General features: G+C 57.9%; 1 protein-coding gene across 1 annotated transcript; it reads left to right on the top strand.

The window, feature by feature from the left end:
- TBX2 (T-box 2) lies at positions 1-9,283 on the top strand. Its single transcript, XM_003795600.3, has 7 exons — positions 1-658; positions 1,758-2,025; positions 2,922-3,068; positions 4,257-4,333; positions 4,434-4,597; positions 5,014-5,651; positions 7,874-9,283. Exons 1-7 carry the CDS (start codon positions 264-266, stop codon positions 8,324-8,326), a joined length of 2,142 nt encoding a protein of 713 aa, XP_003795648.1. The 5' UTR covers positions 1-263; the 3' UTR covers positions 8,327-9,283.
- The last annotated feature ends 8,639 nt before the right edge of the window (positions 9,284-17,922 follow it).

The following is a 17,922-nucleotide window of genomic DNA, read 5'->3' as shown; positions in this document are numbered from 1 at the left end:
TCACGACAAGATCTAACCAGTCGCGCGTGGTCCCCGGCGCCGGAACGGGCCAGCCCAGCCCAGCCCAGCCCCGCGCAGAGCCCCCGCCGCCCCCGCTCACACAGCCCCGCGCCCCTTCCGTGCCCGGGACAGGGAGCCGGGAGGAGCAGCTGCCGCGCCCTCCGCGCCGGTCGTCGGTCCTCAGCGCGCGCCGCCGCCCGGGCCGGGGGTCCGAGCCGCGCGCCCCCGGCCCCGGCCCCCGGGCGCCTGGGCCGGATGTCCCGATGAGAGAGCCGGCGCTGGCGGCCAGCGCCATGGCTTACCACCCGTTCCACGCGCCAAGGCCCGCCGACTTCCCCATGTCCGCCTTCCTGGCGGCGGCACAGCCTTCCTTCTTCCCGGCACTCGCACTGCCGCCAGGCGCGCTGGCCAAGCCGCTGCCCGACCCGAGTTTGGCGGGGGCGGCAGTCGCAGCAGCAGCGGCGGCAGCAGCGGCCGAGGCGGGGCTGCACGTCTCGGCACTGGGCCCGCACCCGCCCGCCGCGCATCTGCGCTCGCTCAAGAGCCTGGAGCCCGAGGACGAAGTGGAGGACGACCCCAAGGTGACGCTGGAGGCTAAGGAGCTGTGGGACCAGTTCCATAAACTGGGCACGGAGATGGTCATCACCAAGTCCGGGAGGTAGGGCGGCCGGCGACTGGCGGGCGCGAGGGCAGGAGGGCGGGCTGGGGACCGGACAGCACCGACCAGCGCAGAGCCTTAGCTCGCCGCTCCCAGCTGCCCGTTCCCGGCTCTTACCCAGGCGCCACGCTTTGCTCTCATAGACAACCAAGTTGATTTCTCTTGTTTGGCGCAGGAGCGAATTTCTTTTAAAACGAAAACACCAAAATCCCCTGAATGAAATAAAACGAAAACATGCTCCTAACGAATAGCAGCAACCGATCCAAGTACCAGAGCCGTACAGGACTGGTGGCTTGGCCCTGCTGCTTGGCCCTAGCGGGTTTCTTCAGCGCCATGGTCTCGCTCTTCTGTCTCGGGGTCCATTTCTGAATTCCGGGGAAATGCAGCGTCCCCGAGACTCTTCTCCGACCCTGGAGACCGGAGTGAGAATGGCTCCCTGCTACCCCTTGTCCGGTTGCTCAGTTCCCAGCAGCAAACACCGGGTCAGCTGAGAGCCAGCCTCAGCCTGACCCTCCCGGAGATCTGTCCTCAGAGCTCCGAGCTCTGGACGCATCCGCCGCCCCAGGCCTTAAAGCCAGAAGAAAGCCACGGTCCCTAACTCCACCACCCCATGTCTCAGCCACTGAGAATCCAGGCCTGAGGCTCACCCTCTTCCCCCGAACTGCGGGATCAGGGCCCTTGATCAGGCGCGTTAACCCAGTTCCCCAAACAAACACCCTACAAATTTGTTTCTGAGCGCTTTGATCACAAGTGGGTTTTATACTCTGAACGAATTTCAAGGAGAGTCGGGAGAAGCGAGTGTATTTCTAGAGGGCCTAGATTTCTTTCCTGGGCACTGGCTTTCATCTCGGATCAGGGAGAACAAGGTCTCTAACTCCGAGCATAGGACTGAAGGGAAGCCCTGTAAGAGAGGGTCTGACAGGCAGAAATGGGATCTCCTGGGAGTAGCGACCGCAGTTGGGGTCTTCCCAGCAGTGATGAGAGCAGGCAGGGCAGGGAAACACAGACCAGAACTCCCGGCAATGGTGAACTTCGGTGTGAAGGGGAGAGAATGGGAAAGAGGGGTCCCAATGGTGTCTCCCTCCTTCCTTCTTCCCAGGAGGATGTTCCCCCCCTTCAAGGTTCGAGTCAGCGGCCTGGACAAAAAGGCCAAGTACATCCTGCTGATGGACATTGTGGCTGCTGATGATTGCCGCTATAAGTTCCACAACTCTCGCTGGATGGTGGCAGGCAAGGCTGACCCCGAGATGCCCAAACGAATGTACATCCACCCAGACAGTCCCGCCACAGGGGAGCAGTGGATGGCCAAGCCTGTGGCCTTTCATAAGCTGAAGCTGACCAACAACATCTCTGACAAGCATGGCTTTGTGAGTGTGGGATGGGTGGGGATGGACATTACAGCACCCAAGGAGGAGAGTCAGGCGAGAGGATACCCCAGCAAGGAGTGCTGGCCAACCCCGAGAGTACCCCTGCCCTTTCACTGCCCTGTGGCCAGTGTGGCCTGGGGCTGGGCTGCAGGGCTCTATTCTGCCAGCCTGGGGAATGGCGGGTGGGTGGCTGGTAAGCTTCAGGCTGCTCTCAATCTCACTTCCAGTCAGGTCTTTGAGGTCCCCTCCTAGGATCGGGACTGGATGTGCAGTCCTAGTCTCAGGGAGGTCACCCTGCTCTGACCTGTCCAGGACCTCAGCATGGCCCTCATCCTTCCCCAAGACCCATGTGCCCAGCTCTCCTCCAAAACTAGGGGATTTAAAAGTTAAACCCACTCCTTCCACCCAGCCTCCCTAAGTCCTTTCCCTCCTCCCACAAGCAGATGCCCAAGTAGGAGGACAGAGTTGGGGGGATTCTCTCCCCTCCTGTCTGAACAAGTCCCCAGTGAATGGGGGGCTCCATGGGACAAAAGGAACTACCCTTCTGTGATAGGCAAACCCCCTGAGGAAGGCTGGAACCCTTTCTGGGTGGAGTGACAAGGGGGTTAGCAATGAGAAAGAGGGAAGTTATAGGGCATTTGTTATGCTTTGCTTTGCTCTGCTTTGTTTTATTTCTCTTTCTTGAGGATAAAAAGAATTTTTTTAAGTGGAGAAAGAGAGAGAAGCTGTGAAAGAGAAAAGTGAGGGAAAAAATAGAAGAAAAAGAAAGGCAAGAAAAAAGCAGAGAAACAGGAGAAAATAGGGAAGGGAGCAGAACCAAGAGAGACAAAATGGGAGGAAGAGGTTGGGTCCCCAGAGAGTAGAGAAGCTCTGGCTGACCTGCGTCCTCCCCGCAGACCATCCTGAACTCCATGCACAAGTACCAGCCCCGCTTCCACATAGTGAGAGCCAATGACATCCTGAAGCTGCCCTACAGCACCTTCCGCACCTACGTGTTCCCAGAGACCGACTTCATTGCTGTCACTGCCTACCAGAATGACAAGGTGCGCCGGGTGGGCGGTGGGCACAGCCCCTGCACTTACACCCCCAACACGTGCCAGCTCCAAACCTCCACCCCCCCCATCTCCTGCAGCTCCCCCGCATCCCTCTGCGCGTTCACGGCCCACTCCCGAGCACGGAGTCTCTTAGCACCCACAGACATCCTCCAGCCTCCCTTTCAAGCCCAGAACACGTACACACAGCTCCCCTGGGGCGCGGGAACAGCTGGGCGCTCGTTGGGGTGGAGATGTTTGCTTAGCAATTAGCAGAGACTCCCGGCCCGCTCTGACATTTTTACATTTTATTCGTTTATTTCTTGGCTCAGGAATGGGAATTTAAATGAAGAGAGGGCGCCTGAGGCAATCTGCCTAAGTTTTAGCGATGCTTGGAACTCGGGGCCCAGTTTACACCCTCCTGGGGGAGCCAGAGGGTAGGACAGGTGACACAGCTCTCCAAATCACCCTTGGCTACTGTTTTAGGTCAGCCCAGGCCCTGGACCCCTTGGAAGGTGCTTTGAGGATTTTCCAAGTTAAACGGCGCTTTCTGTTTGCTTTTACACCATTGTTTTAGAGGGGCAAATCGTCACTCCCACTAGGCCAGTGCACCCCTGTCGGGGGAATGAGAGGCTACGTGTCTGTGAGGTTGTTCTGTCTCTGTGAACCAATGCATACTCCTGGCTATGCGTGTTCCATTTGGGGAGCCTTGGATTCTTGTGGAGGCGTGTGAATTAGTTTGGGTGTGGGGCACTTGTTCGTTCTGTCTGCATATATTTGCGTGTGCGTGGGCCCGTGAGTGTGACGGTGTGTCTTTGTGTGTACCTGCGGTCTTAACGTGTGCGCTGATGTTTCTGTGCGCTCCAGCTTAGGTGAGGAGTTGTTTCACTTGTGTAGCCGCACGCGGGCCTGAGTGCGCGCTTGGGCCGATTTTGACTCTGTGCTCACAGTCTAGGGCTTGTGTATTGAGGGGATATTCCTGGAATTCCTCTTCTTCTTTAGAGGACAGAAGAGACCCTGTAGCTTTCTTTGAACCCAATCACCGGCCTCACCTCGGGGCGTCTCATCCCAGGCGGGCGGGTACTAAGTGGACACTCCGCGGGTCTCTCCTTGCGGCCTGCAGCCGCTGACCTCAGGATGCCCCCGGCCAGGCTGGAAGAGCCAGAGCCTGACCTAGCACCGCCCCCTTGGTGTCCGCAGATCACACAGCTGAAGATCGACAATAATCCCTTTGCCAAGGGCTTCCGGGACACCGGGAATGGTCGGCGGGAGAAAAGGTGAGGAGTGAGCTGCGCTGCACCCACGGAGGGTGCCCTCGGGAGCGGGAAGCAGGAAGGGTGCCCTCCTTGCTCACACGATCCCTCCGCTCATCCCCAGGAAGCAGCTGACGCTGCCATCTCTGCGCTTGTACGAGGAGCACTGTAAGCCGGAGCGCGATGGCGCCGACTCGGATGCCTCGTCTTGCGACCCTCCCCCCACGCGGGAGCCACCGCCCTCCCCGGGCACAGCGTCCAGTCCCCTGCGCCTGCACCGAGCCCGAGGTGAGGGTCGGGGGATCGGACAGGGGCGGGGAGGGGTAGCTGGAGAGGGTCTCCTCACGGCGCCCAGCTGGTCTTTTGCTCTGCGACCGGCTAATCTTAACGGCCTGGGAGGAAGCGCCGATGATTTGTCCGGGATGTGGCTTCCGAACTGGGTCTTTCCTGTGAGGTCGGCCCCTGGCAGCCTGACGGTCCGCTGGAGCCCGAGCTAGGCCCCTCGGGCTCTGGGACTCGTGGTAGTGAGGTTTCCTCTCCAGAGTTCAGTTTCTTCCACCCTGAGGTTTGGATTAGGTGACCAGCAGCTGTCTCTTGTCCGACTCTGGACACTCTTCCGACTCAGCCTCCCCTCGGGAGATCTGTAGAGGCTGCGTGTCTGTCTCCGCCCCGAGGCTGTAACCCCGCGCCTTCTCCCCCTGCAGCCGAGGAGAAGTCATGTGCCGCTGACAGCGACCCCGAGCCCGAGCGGCTGACCGAGGAGCGCTCCGGCCCCGCGCTAGGCCGCAGCCCAGCTCCGGACAGCGTCAGCCCCCCTCGCTTGACCGAACCTGAGCGCGCCCGGGAGCGGCGCAGTCCGGAGAGGGGCAAGGAGCCGGCCGAGAGCGGCGGGGACGGCCCTTTTAGCCTGCGAAGCCTGGAGAAGGAGCGCGTCGCTGAAGCCCGGCGGAAGGACGAGGGGCGCAAGGAAGCCGGCGAGGGCAAGGAGCCGGGCCTGGCGCCGCTGGTGGTGCAGACAGACAGTGCGTCCCCCCTGGGCGCCGGACACCTGCCCAGCCTGGCCTTCTCCAGCCACCTGCACGGGCAGCAGTTCTTTGGGCCTCTGGGAGCTGGCCAGCCTCTCTTTCTGCATCCAGGACAGTTCGCCATGGGCCCCGGCGCCTTCTCTGCCATGGGCATGGGTCACCTACTGGCCTCGGTGGCAGGCAGTGGCAATGGCGGAGGCGGTGGGCCCGTGACCACTGCGGGGCTGGACGCAGGGGGACTGGGTCCCGCGGCCAGCGCAGCAAGCACCGCCGCGCCCTTCCCGTTCCACCTCTCCCAGCACATGCTGGCATCTCAGGTAAGGCCTGTGACCTGGTGGCAGCGCGAAGGAGGGAAGAGGAGCAGTAAGCTGGGCCGCTGGGGCGAGCAGAGGGCTTGAGGGGTGCCAGAGGTGGTTGGAGCCCCCAGGGGGCAAGAACTCGATAAAGGGAAGGCCACTCTGGACGCTCTGGATGACACCTAGGTTCTGAGAAACTAAGACCAGTATGTCTGAGGTCCAGCTAGGACACTGCTTTTGACTCCTGTGTGACCTTGGCCAAGTACCTGACCCTTTCTGGGACTGTTTCCTTCCCAATCATCCCAGTGAAGACTGAGATACCCATCAATACTCTCTTGACTCTGATAGACCAAAGCTGCCCCTGGCTTTTGTGAAGTCCACTCTCTTGACCTCAGAAAAGTTTTTCTGGGAACAAAGACCCTTGCTTCCCTGTCAGTCCTAAAAGGCTAGGGTGGCTGTATAAAGGGAGAAGGAAATTTTGCATTGTTTTCTGGACAATTGACCACCAAAATGAGTCACCTCCCAAGATGTCTCTGGCCCCTTTCAGGCTCTGTACAAAGTCTTCTGCCCCGGCAGAGGACACCATTGGTCTTTCCTTCCCACCTTGATTTCCCCAGCTCCTTCAGCTACATCTCAGGGAAGAGGGGCTCAGTTCCCCAGGCCATGGTTGAAATTCTGAGCTCCCATGGGAGAGTTTATGAAAATGTGGCCAGCGGCACAATAAGGAGATCTGATGGGGAGAGCGGCCTCTTTGGTTGCTTGGGTGGAATATTCCCTGTGGAAAGATTTGGAATCTCTTCATTCATTTTCTTCCCTCTGAGGTTTCTGGCAAATTGAACCCTTGAGATCTTATCTCAAGGGAAAGAAAATAGGAATTCAGGTCTGAGGAAGCTCCTTTGGTTCAGGAGCAAATATGTTTAAAGTTGGGGGAGTCTGAAATGAGTTTTAAACAGAGCTCAAGATCAGTGTGTATGGAGTGTTTGAGGCACCAACATCACAGATTTAGGGTTCTGGGCTGGAGAGGAAGGATGTGGAGAATGAAGTTCAGGACCTGGAGGTTTAATCTTCATCCTTGATTCTGTGTGTATGTGAATGCATCCTCCACGCACAAACTCTGCTGATGATTATGGGTGCCATAGAGGTCATAGGGAAGTCAGGGCTTCTAGACACAGCCTGGTCAACAAGTGCACAGCCAGGGTAAGAGTGCCCAGCACTTGGGAGGCATTGGTTGGGATAACTACTAATGGTTAAGTTTCCAGGCTCCTGTCGCAGCCATTAGGTAGAGCCAAATCCCAGGAGATCTGATGCCTCCTGATGCCTCCTTTCTTCCTCGAAGCCTGAGATGCTGGGTCTGAAATGTGCAGTAGTGCTTGACCCTCTCAGGAAGGCTGTTTTCTCACTCCCCAACTCAGCTGCCTCTTTGCTTTTCCCTGCTTGAACCAGACTGGAGGCTTCTCAGGAGCCCAGCGTAGTCAGCCCCCTGTCCTCCTCCCCATGCCTACACACTCTGGGGAGTGAGCCATTATCTCAAAGGTCAGATAATCTGAAACTCAGGCCTCATGAACTCAGGCAGTGTTTGTCCAGGGTTTCCTGGCTGCTGTGCTCTCTACAGGCAAAGATTTTGCATTCCTTCCTTAGCTGTCACTGCGGGGCTGCCAGGAGTTCTCTATAGAACACTCAAGCCAGTTTTCTGAACTGGTTGGCACCTGTGCCCTTCTCCTGGCCCAGGCAGGCGACTCCCTGAGCAGGTGAGCAGGCAGAAGGAGATTTTACAAAGCTTCCTGTCCCAGCTTTTGCTTCCTTAGCCCTTTGGAGCCTGCAGACAGGAGAGTTAGGGAGGGCACTGTTTTAAATGAGCAGAACCTCCCAAGACAGCCAAAGCTGCCTGCTTGCCACCTGGCCCTGTGCCTGCCCAGTTTCCTCCCCCTAGGCCTTTGCCTATGCTAGTTCAGCCACCTGGAATGTCCTTTCCCTTACCCCTACTGTAATACCCAACACAGATCTTGATGACACAAGGCATCATAGCCTGAAATAATCTCCCCCACTAACTGGGTTTGGCCATAGCACACTGGGTCAGGTGTCCACCTGTGCTGCCCACAGTTACAGTTATGTGAGCTCTGGTTTTATATCCCTAAAACAGCAGGGCAAAGAATACTGGTTGGAGCACCACCCCCAGCCCCCAGACCACCCTCAGAATGCCTAAGGCAGAATGTCTAACCCTTGTGCTCTTCCGTTTCTTCTAGGGAATCCCAATGCCCACTTTCGGAGGCCTCTTCCCCTACCCCTACACCTACATGGCAGCAGCGGCCGCAGCCGCCTCAGCTTTGCCGGCCACCAGTGCTGCGGCTGCAGCTGCGGCCGCGGCTGGCTCCCTATCCCGGAGCCCCTTCCTGGGCAGTGCCCGGCCCCGCCTGCGCTTCAGCCCCTACCAGATCCCAGTCACCATCCCGCCTACCACTAGCCTCCTGACCACGGGGCTGGCATCTGAGGGCTCCAAGGCCGCGGGGAGCAACAGCCGGGAGCCCAGCCCCCTTCCTGAGCTGGCTCTCCGCAAAGTGGGGGCCCCGACCCGTGGCACCCTCTCGCCCAGCGGCTCAGTCAAGGAGGCGGCTAGTGAACTGCAGAGCATCCAGAGACTGGTGAGTGGGCTGGAGAGCCAGCGAGCCCTCTCCCCCGGCCGGGAGTCGCCCAAGTGAGGGGCTGCCCAGCCGCTCCGCTGCCACGCAGGCCTCCCGGGCTGCCTGCCCCTGCTGCTTGGGACGTGTACAGCACAGAATGGGTATTTATTTAAATAAAGGAGCAAAAGTGGGCTGCAAGCAGCCAGAATAGAGCCTCCTCTGGCAAGTTGGGGCCTGGGACACTTCCCTGGGTCTCAGCGAGCATCAGGCTGGCGGGAACGCAGTCGCTTTGGAACCACTAGACTCGGTCCAGATCTGCTCCAACATCAAGGTGGCGTCCGTGGGTTCTCTTTGTCTTCCAGTGCAGTGGGAGAGGCTTCATCCCAGGCCCAGTGGTCGCTTCAGAAGCCAGAGGCGAAGGGGTCGGGGTGGGAGCTTTGGAGGGTGTCCCAGAGCCCTTGGTCTTGGGCCTGGACCGTGTGAGAACCTGGGGTGGGCGGAGGATGCAGGAGCCAGTGAAGACTGAAGTCAGTGTAGACTTGAGACGGGGGCGCCTGTCCTTGTCGTCCTTCTTCCTCTTCTCCCAAAAGACAGGCACCGCTCCCACCCCTGGGTCAGCGGAGGGAGTGGCGCTTCTGCCTTGAGTCCCCAGGGGGAAAAAAAGATATTTATGAAATAAATGGTAATTTGTGTAAATAAGCTTTAAGGTTCCCAGAATATGCAAATTGGTATTAATTTATTCAAAGGTGTACATTGCTGTGTACATATATTTAGAGATTAACTCATAGCATTTAATTCTTTTTTCATTTTACATGAGCATCTATATTGTACAGGGCTGGGGGGCCCTCGGCTGTGGGAGAAGGGCCGAGCCCTGAGCAGCCCCCACCCACCCTGCTGGCCCCTCGGCCCCTCCGCCCCCGGGCTTTGCTCGCCCGGCCCGCGGGCTCCACCTCAGGTTTTCACTTTTCGCTTCGGAGCGAGAATCCAAACGACAAAAACGCGAGAAAACAATAAAACGCTACAATGCGAAGTGAACGGCGCTGTGCGCTCTGTGGGCCGCGCGGGGCTGGGGTACTGCAAGCGCGTCAGGAGGGACTAGCGGCGGGGACAAAAGGTCGGACGCCCCTCGCTCGGCGGCAGCTGCACCCCGGGATGGGGCCGCGGGCGGAGCCGCGAGGCCCGGCGGCGCCGGCGCGGGGCGCAGACCGGGCAAGGAGGCGCCGCGCCGCCTCGCGCCCCCAGCGCAGGCCGCGTCTCGGACCGGGGCAGGGCTCCCCCTGCTGGCCACTCGCAGCCTGTCCGCTGCTCCTGCTGCTCTGCGCCGGATGCCTGCGCAATGGAGCCAGGAGAAGCGCAGCCGGGCGCCCTAGACGCCCGCCTCTCTTTCTGGGGCACCGCAGTGGAAATGCACCCCCCCTTTCCACACTTCTGGGTGGGTACACGTTGCCCCCTCTCACTTCTGAGGGGGGATTTGGCCGTGCCCTCCCCCTAAATACCTCCCACTCTAGAATTCGTTCCCATCTCTCTGCTTCCTGAAACTCCTAGAGAAACATTTTCTCCGAGTTAGGGCTGTTGAACAGAGTGGCAAAATCTGGCCTAAAAGTTCTTCCTAAAGCCCTCCTGGGAGTGCAGGTCAATAGGTTATTCCTTTTCCTGCCTCAGTTTCCCCCGTATAATGATGGGCAGGGTCTCTCTGGGGATCCGCTGGGTCAGACTCCATTAGGCTGGTCATTTTCCTGAGACGCATTCTTGCAAGGACCGCTGCCTCCTGCCCCCATCCGGTGAGCTCTAAAGGGCGGCAGCTTCCTTCCTCCTCCTCACCCAAATCTTGGCAATGGGGGTGGTCAATGGGTGGGAGACAGGCGGTCTCTCGTTAGTCACTGGTCATCAATTTTGAGCCTTGTGCAGTTTTGACTCCCTGGCCTGGCAGGCTACCCACTTTGGGTACTGCCTTAGGTGTGGGTGGGGGCGGAGCGGGGGTGCCGGCTTCCAATTCCCCAGGTATAGTGAGATGAAAGAAGAGTGAAGGTGGCAGTGGAATTGACAGTTGGGCCTCCAAACCCCGGGGCCCTTTGTGGGCCGACACATTTGCAAGGAAAGAGAACCGTGTGGGCCTCTTCCACGCTGAATTTGGCTGGAGGAAGTAGGGGGATCGGCCAGGGCACGAGTGGGAGGGCGCAGAAAACTGCGTCCCAACCCCCAGAGGGTGGGTTCCGGCTTCCCTGCCTCAGACCTTAGGGCGGGGACGAAGACGGGGCAGTCCAGGAACCGGGCGGGGACAGGTAAGCCCCTTTCCCATCTTGAATGGTATCCCTTGTGGGCAGTGTGTTTATTCGAGGTTGCTCTGGGGCTAAAACGCCTCTAAAATTCGGAGAGCCGAGTCGCGTTCGCTTCTCGCGGCTTCTCGCTTTCAGCATGCTTAGGAAGGAGAGTTGGGGGTGGCTGCGGGCCCGCGGCGCCTACGGACCCGGCTGCTAACACCAGGGGGCAGCAGCGACCTGGGGCCGCGGGTGGACACAGTCCGCGAAGGCCTGGCCGGGCGGACTCGTTGCAGCTGCTTTCGGGCCGCGTCGTTGCTGCAGCAACATGGGTGGGTGAGGTGGTTCCCCAGGGCCTCAAGATACCCCACCCCGCCCCACCGCACCCCCGCCGTCGCCTCCTGCCGCACATGTCCCCGACCAGAGTCGCCCACCCGGCGCTGCGCTGGTCCCCAGCTGGGAGCCTGAGTACGGCTGCGGAAACTGCGGCCGGCGGCTGGGCCTTGTCCCAGACAAAGGCCAGGCCACTCCCAGGCCCAATTAAGCCGCCTGCCTCCCTGGCCTCCCAGCCTTCATTGTTCCCGGGGTCGCCAATTAGCCCAGGCGCCCCGCGTACCCGCTGCTCCGGTGCCCCAAGGCCTCCTTAACCCTTCAGGGGCGGGCACCAGAGGCTCTGGGCGGCAAAGCTGCCACCCTCGGGCATGTGTGGGGGTCGGGGGATTGAGGAGGCGGGGGCCTGCTGGTGCCGTGGGACCTCGTGCAGTGAAGTGTGGGTTCGGAGAGGGCATTGTGCGTGTGGGGGTGGGACCGTGAGGGGCTTCACTGCAGAACTCGGGCCTGAGGGTGTGCGGGGCTCCGTGAGACCCCTAGCGGCTGAGCCGCGCGCATCCCGAGACCTCCGCGACCGCGTCTCCTCTCCGGTTAATCGGAGTTTTCAAGGCATCCCCAACCCCTCCTCCGCCGCTGCTGCTGAGATCCGGAGCAAGAGTGGCCTTGCCCTAGGGCGCAGAACCCGGGCCACTTTCCCAGCGCTCGCCCCTCCGACGCTGGGCATTCCTGGGGGCAGGAGGGCGCGCTCAACCCCACGCTCCTCAAGACGCCCCCACGTAAACCCCGGGCTTGAGGCCCCGACCCCACACCCTCCCATACACACACCTTCCTGGCTATGGGGCGGCCCGGGAGGGACAATCTCAATGAGTCCGAGATATAAACTCTGAGCTTGCCTTCCTCCGCTATGGGAAGGACTCAGCAGCGGAGGGGAGTCCCGAGCGCACTTGGGGACTGGGGCAAAGGGCAGGGAGTCCCGGACTTCAGGAGTGGAGGCCCTTGGTGTTCCTTTTCTGCTCTACCTCATTTGCTGGGGCCAGGAAGCTTGAACCTACTCCGAAAGCACCAGTTTTCCAAAGTGTAAGACCACCTCTGTTTCCCTGGCTCCCGCCTTTGGCACTGCCAGCAGCTCCCTGCCAGGAACCAACCTGGAGCCCGCGCGATCCCCAGGCCGCGGCAACTCCACAAATGTCCACGAGATGGCGCCGCAGGCCAGGGGCCCGGCTGCGGCAGCACAGCGGGTCCCGGTCTAGGGCCCAAGGTTGGTGGACCTGCACACAGTGAGATGGACACAGGCACAGAACCACGGACTGACGTAGATCCAGACCCAGACACTGGTACAGGCAGCTGAGGGGCTCCGGACGGAGGCTGCGGACACACATGGACCCGAGGGCCTGAGACTCAGGATGGGGCCGCCCTACAGTTTCAATGCCCCTGCTTGGAGGCCCAGCTGTAAACACCGGCCTGCGGTCTTCTGTGTGCTTGGCCGGAACCCTCGAGATCCCTCTCAGGGCAACGTGGCCACCTGACTCCCGTCTTTAGAAGCGAGGCTGTGGCTAGGATGGGATCCACAGGCATCAGGTGATGCCTCTAGCCGGCAGGAGCACTGTTAGAGAACCCTCGACAGCTGGTGCATGGGGGTGAGAAGTTCAGGCTGCTCTGGAATCCACAGGGATCCTCCCACCACCGCCCAGGGATCCGCCTTGGCTGCTACTTGCCCCTCCTCAATACCCTCACCAAGTCTTCAGGGTGAGGGGAAGGATGTGAAGTTGTTCACCTAAGATCCTGCCAGAGGCCCAGGGGAAGCTTTGGGTCTGTGTTATTCCAGCAGGAGGTGGTGGGGAATGGGAGGCACAGGGGTCAGCCTGGGAATTTCTCCCTTGGATTAAAAGCCAGCAGAGTGTGTGTACCCCTGGCTGAGGAATGCCATAGTGGAGCAGGGGTGTGGGGGCGAGGTTTGAGTCTTTAATGTCCCCAGATGAGCTATAGCAAACTGGAGATTAAACCCTACATACCACTAGAAAGCAGCCCAGTTAAGGCCAGGATTATTTCCACTTCCGCAGTCACCAGCCTGGTCTCTTCCCAGCACTAAGCTCTCAGCTTCCCCTTCACAGTACCACATAACAAAGGATAGGACTAAACTTTTGCTAATTTAGTAATTATCTCCATGTCCATCAAGGGCCGAAGCAGCTGCTTAGTAGGAAAACTAGACAAGAGACAGGTAACAAGGTCAAACTCTGTCTCTAGCTGTAAGACCCTGGACAATAGGACTTCATATTGTGGGGCCCAGAATCCTCTTCTGCAAAACAAGTAGTTGGACTACAATCAAATTGGTCTGTGAATGACCAGTTGACCTTGGCCCAGTTTCCAGTGACATCCCCAGCCTCAACAGCTTCAGACAAGAGCCAAGGACTATGCTCCCATTTAATGCTTGAGGAACCTGGACCTGAGAGATAGGTGAAGTCCTTCACAGACCTTGGAGACCTTGGCTGTTGTTGCTAAGATTCTTGGGGTGGGGGTGGGGGCAGGGCTAGTGGCCTGGATGAATTCCCAATAAGGAAATTGCATTCTAGGTCTTGAAAACCTCCCAGAACGGCTGGCTCCAGCTGCCTCCACTCCCTCTGGGATATGGTTATCATGTACTGCTTTGCTTTCTACCTTAGAGCATGCTGCTTTTCAGAGACACAGACTGATGGGTTGGGGGCGGGGGGGGGGTGTGACTTTAGCACTTAGCACCACAGTTTGTTGACTACATGTAACTTCTCCCCAAAGTCAGAAAAGGATACCAATGGAGGACATTCCACCACCCATGTTTAAGGGTGTCACCCAGATCTAGGGTAGCCAACTGGCTAATTCTTCACCTGTGTGGAAAGCTTTAGGGCATTCAAACGCTTTCACTGACCCCTCAGTGGAAGGGAGAGATCACTAGCCCCCATTTCACAGACAATGACATTGAGGTTTAAAAAAATTAAGTGATGTGCCAGGGCCATCTGATAAATAAAGGACAGAGCTCTTTTGAAATCCCATGGGCCTGGCCCTTGGAAACATAAACTAATGAAGTGATGATGGTTGAGAGTCAGCCTTCTTGCTGGGAAAGGGCAAAGGGGCTGGGGGAGTGCCCGGATATCCTGGCCAGGAGGTGTGTTCATGGGAGAAGCGGCCTGACTCAGAGCCCAGATCCAGGCTGTCAGGGGGGAGGGCAGCCTCCAGGCAGCCCAGCATGGGGGAAGGGCTTGTGTAAGCAGTAACAGGGGCTTGAGAGGATTACCTGAAACAGTGCTTGGACAGGCTCATGTTCACTGTCATTATTTATTTTCCTACCAAAGAGAACAGACAGGATGTCCTTGAATCCCATGGTGCCTACACCTCAGTCTGACAAGAGGACCCATGAACATCCACCATGTGCTTCAGGCACACACGCACACACACACACATTTCATTCTCCGCACTGGGCAGTTGGTATGATCGTCTCCATTTTACAGAGAAGAAAATCGAGGCTTAGACCTGCTCAAAGTCATAGAGCTACTAAGAAGTGGATCACAGGGTCACCCGAAGGTCTGGCTGTCCCCAAGTCTGTGCTCTTTACCTGAGCCCTGAGAGTTTCTGCTCCATAGTTTCTGTGCCTCAGAGTCCCCTGGCAATGGCCCAGTCCTGTGGCAGGCTGTCCTAGGACTGGTTTTTATTTAGCTTGGGACAGTCTGGTTGATTCCTTCATCCTGCTCCAACTATGTGTCTTATTTCCTTTTCAGAGGGGCTGTCCACACTTCCAGGCTTTGCTCTCCCACAACTGTCCCAGTCTGCCCACAACAGTTCTGGTTTTAGTACTGATGTTCCAAGTTCTGGGAACCCCCTCAATTCTCAACAAGTCACCCACCCCCATAAAATGCCTACACACAGCTCCTCCTCCCAACATACACACATGTGGCCACATAGAGAGCTAAACTCAAGCATACCAATACTCACACAGACACAAATATCTCATGTACAGACATGCCCCTACACACCCACTTAACCACACAGCACACACACACAAACACAAGCCAACGTGTACACACAGACACATGCAGATGGGCACATACAGAGAAACACACTCACAAACAGATACTTTTACATGTACCTACCACATAGACACACACACCAACACGTGGAGCCATCCCCGTGTGAAGATGCTTGATGTGGTTGGTTTTCCATGGAGAAAACCAGCTCCCCAGCCTTTCTGAGGCTCTGGGCCTCTTCTCTGACCCCAGTTTGCAGGGGCTCAGCCCCTTCCCACCTATCCCTACACATTGCCATGTTTTCTCTTGGGAGGGGATATATGTGTTTAACATCTCTACCTCCTACAGGACTGTTGGCTCCTGTTTGCTGGGGGGGGGGGTACTGGTGCCTGCTTTGCTCATTTAGGTCCCCAGACCTAAAACTACTTGACACTTGGCAGGAGTGCAAAAAGCATTTACTGAATGAATGTAAGAAGTGCACCCTCCAGAAGCAGGGCCGGTATCTGGTGCCTCCAAGATACTACTTGGAGTCTCCTGCAGAGAGCTGCTGAGGGCTGAGGGTCCCAACCATGCAGCCTGTGCTGTCTCCTAAGGAACTGAGACCCAGGGAGTGCACGTCTTGCCTGCGGACTTGCCTTTCCAGAAGAAGGTTTCCAGGCCTTCCACAGACAGGCACTCCCAGCCCTCAAACCCTGCTGGTGGGCTGTGCTGGATGATTCTCTGTTCCCTCCAGAGTCTGGCGCCCTCTGTCCTCTAAAAGCCAGGACAAGCCTGTTTATCCTGGACCCTTGGGGAAGCTCCTATCATGTTTGCCCTCCGATCTTTCCTGCACAGCAGAAGCCTTCCAGAAATGCTGCTGTGATGAGGTCACTGCCCTGTTTAAAAGCCCCAAAAGGTCAAACCCCTTAGTTTGCAGTGGGTCCTGTCTAGGTCACCCTGCCCCAGCACTGCACCCCTACCGCCCACCCCCAGGTTAACCCTGCTGATCTTGTCTCAGGCCTTCTCATAGTCACCCTTCTTCCCTCACCCTGGGCCTTCTCCCCTTCTGGGTTAGGTGCCCAGCACACTGTTTGGTGTGGGCAGTCAATGAATGGGTGACCTCCGGCAACTTCCTCTGCCCCTGCGCCATCACCTCCTCACAGTGGCCATAACAGTATCTAGTCATGGGTCTTGAGGGGGATTAAGGGAGATCCAAGAGGGCCTGGCACAGCCTGGCACCGCGAATGCCAGTCTCCTGCCCCTCCTGAGGAGGACCTGCTCTTTTGGAGGAGCCTGAGGATGGGGTATTGGGAGCCGTCCAGGGTGGGACAACTCCCCTCTGCCCACCAGGGTCGAGCCTGCCAAAGAGGGGTGACCCTTCCTGCCCTGGAGGCCAGAGGCAGGGCAATGGGCGCCTGCCTTCTGGGGTGACAGACTGCCAAGTCCCTGAGTCCTAGGATGCTGGCCTAAATCTGGGAGTTTAGACTAGGGGGTGACCTGAGAGCGCTGTGTGCAGGGTGTCGGCTGCTGAGCAGTGAGCCCCACGCGGGCGACGGGACTGCGGGGGAGAAACCCCCTAGGATTGCGACCCTAAGCTTGCACGCGCGCTCCTGCGCCGCCTCCCTCTGGCTGGGAGTTCGGGCGCCGGTTGGCGGTGCGTTTAGCTGAAGGGTGGGTTCTTGGTCACCTGGCAGGATTAAAAACGCCTGCGATCTGCCAGGGCCGAGCGAGCAGTGGCTCCGTCGTACCACTAGGTGGGGATCTGGAGTCGTCCAGACCTGGAGTCCAGGCTTGGGTTGAGGCCTGGAGCCCCTCACTCTCCTGCCTTGCCTCTGGTCAGGGTTTCCCAGCCTGGGCCTGCCACCTCCTAACTCCTGGCCAGGTCCTGGTGCTAGGCGATCGCCCTGAGGGAAGTGAATAAGAACAAGAACTGTGCAGCCAGAGAGGCCTGGGTTCAAATCCTAACTGCATCATTAGCTCTGTAGTTTTGACCCCTTGAGCCTCAAGTTTCCTCATTTCTCAAATAGTTTCATCTACCCATTCTGCAAAGGGTAAGAGGGAATGTGGCTGCTGTGATTACCCCCAGAGAGGGTCAATGGGTGTCATACTGGGTCCTGTGATCCCTAATTTAGAATAGCTGACACAGGAGTAGGAGAGGAACCTGGGATGGTTCCCATCTGTTCCATCCAGCACGTCCTCAGGGCTCTCTACTCCCAGGGCTCTTTGGAGTCCCAGGGAAGCACCACTTGTCTTTCTCAGGTTGCCATAGAAAAGCAGGAGCTAGGGGCCAGTTCCCACCTGTACAATCCCAGTGCTCTGAGAGGGCTAGGTGAGAAAGGATTGCTAGAGACAGGCCTGAGCAACATAGCAAGACCTCATCTCTAACAAAGAAAGAAGGGAAGGGGAGGGAAGGGAAGAAAGAGAGAGAAAGAAAAATTAGCCAGTCATGGTGGTGCATGCCTATAGTCCTAGATATGTGGGAGACCGAGGCAGGAGGATTGCTTGAGCCCAGGAGTTTGAGATTGCAATAAGCTATGATCATGTCACCAGGGTGACAGTGTGAGATGCTTTCTAAAAAAATAAAAATAATTAAAACAAAAAAAGGCTCGCCGCCTGTGGCTCAGCGGCTAAGGCGCCAGCCACATACACCTAAGGTGGCAGGTTCGAATCCCCAGCCCGGGCCCGCCAAACAACAATGATGGCTGCAACCAAAAAAAATGGCCGGGCATTGTGGTGGGCGCCTGTAGTCCCAGCTACTTGGGAGGCTGAGGCAGGAGACTCGCTTGAGCCCAGGAGTTGGAGGTTGCTGTGAGCTGTGATGCCATGGCACTCTACCCAGGGGGATAGCTTGAAAAAAATAATAATTTTAAAAAAGCCTGGGCTAGAACATACTAACTCCTTGGAGAGGTGGGGATGAAGGGCTTTGAGTTGGCTATCTCCCACACAGGGCAGCACAGCCCACAGCCCTTCTCCCAGGAATGTCCCTATTCTCCTCTGTCTTCCTAAATTCCTCATTAGTTTCCAAAGCTCAGGCCAAAATGTCTTCTCCATCATGCCTCATCTGGCTCCTTCTGCCAATCCTAGGCTCCCAGAGTCCTGGTATCTCCCTGTCTGC

This window comes from Otolemur garnettii, unplaced genomic scaffold (genome assembly GCF_000181295.1).
Source record: "Otolemur garnettii isolate 467f Iridium unplaced genomic scaffold, OtoGar3 scaffold00094, whole genome shotgun sequence".
Taxonomy (NCBI): Eukaryota; Metazoa; Chordata; class Mammalia; order Primates; family Galagidae; genus Otolemur; species Otolemur garnettii.
This window is presented reverse-complemented; position numbering and strand designations above follow the sequence as displayed.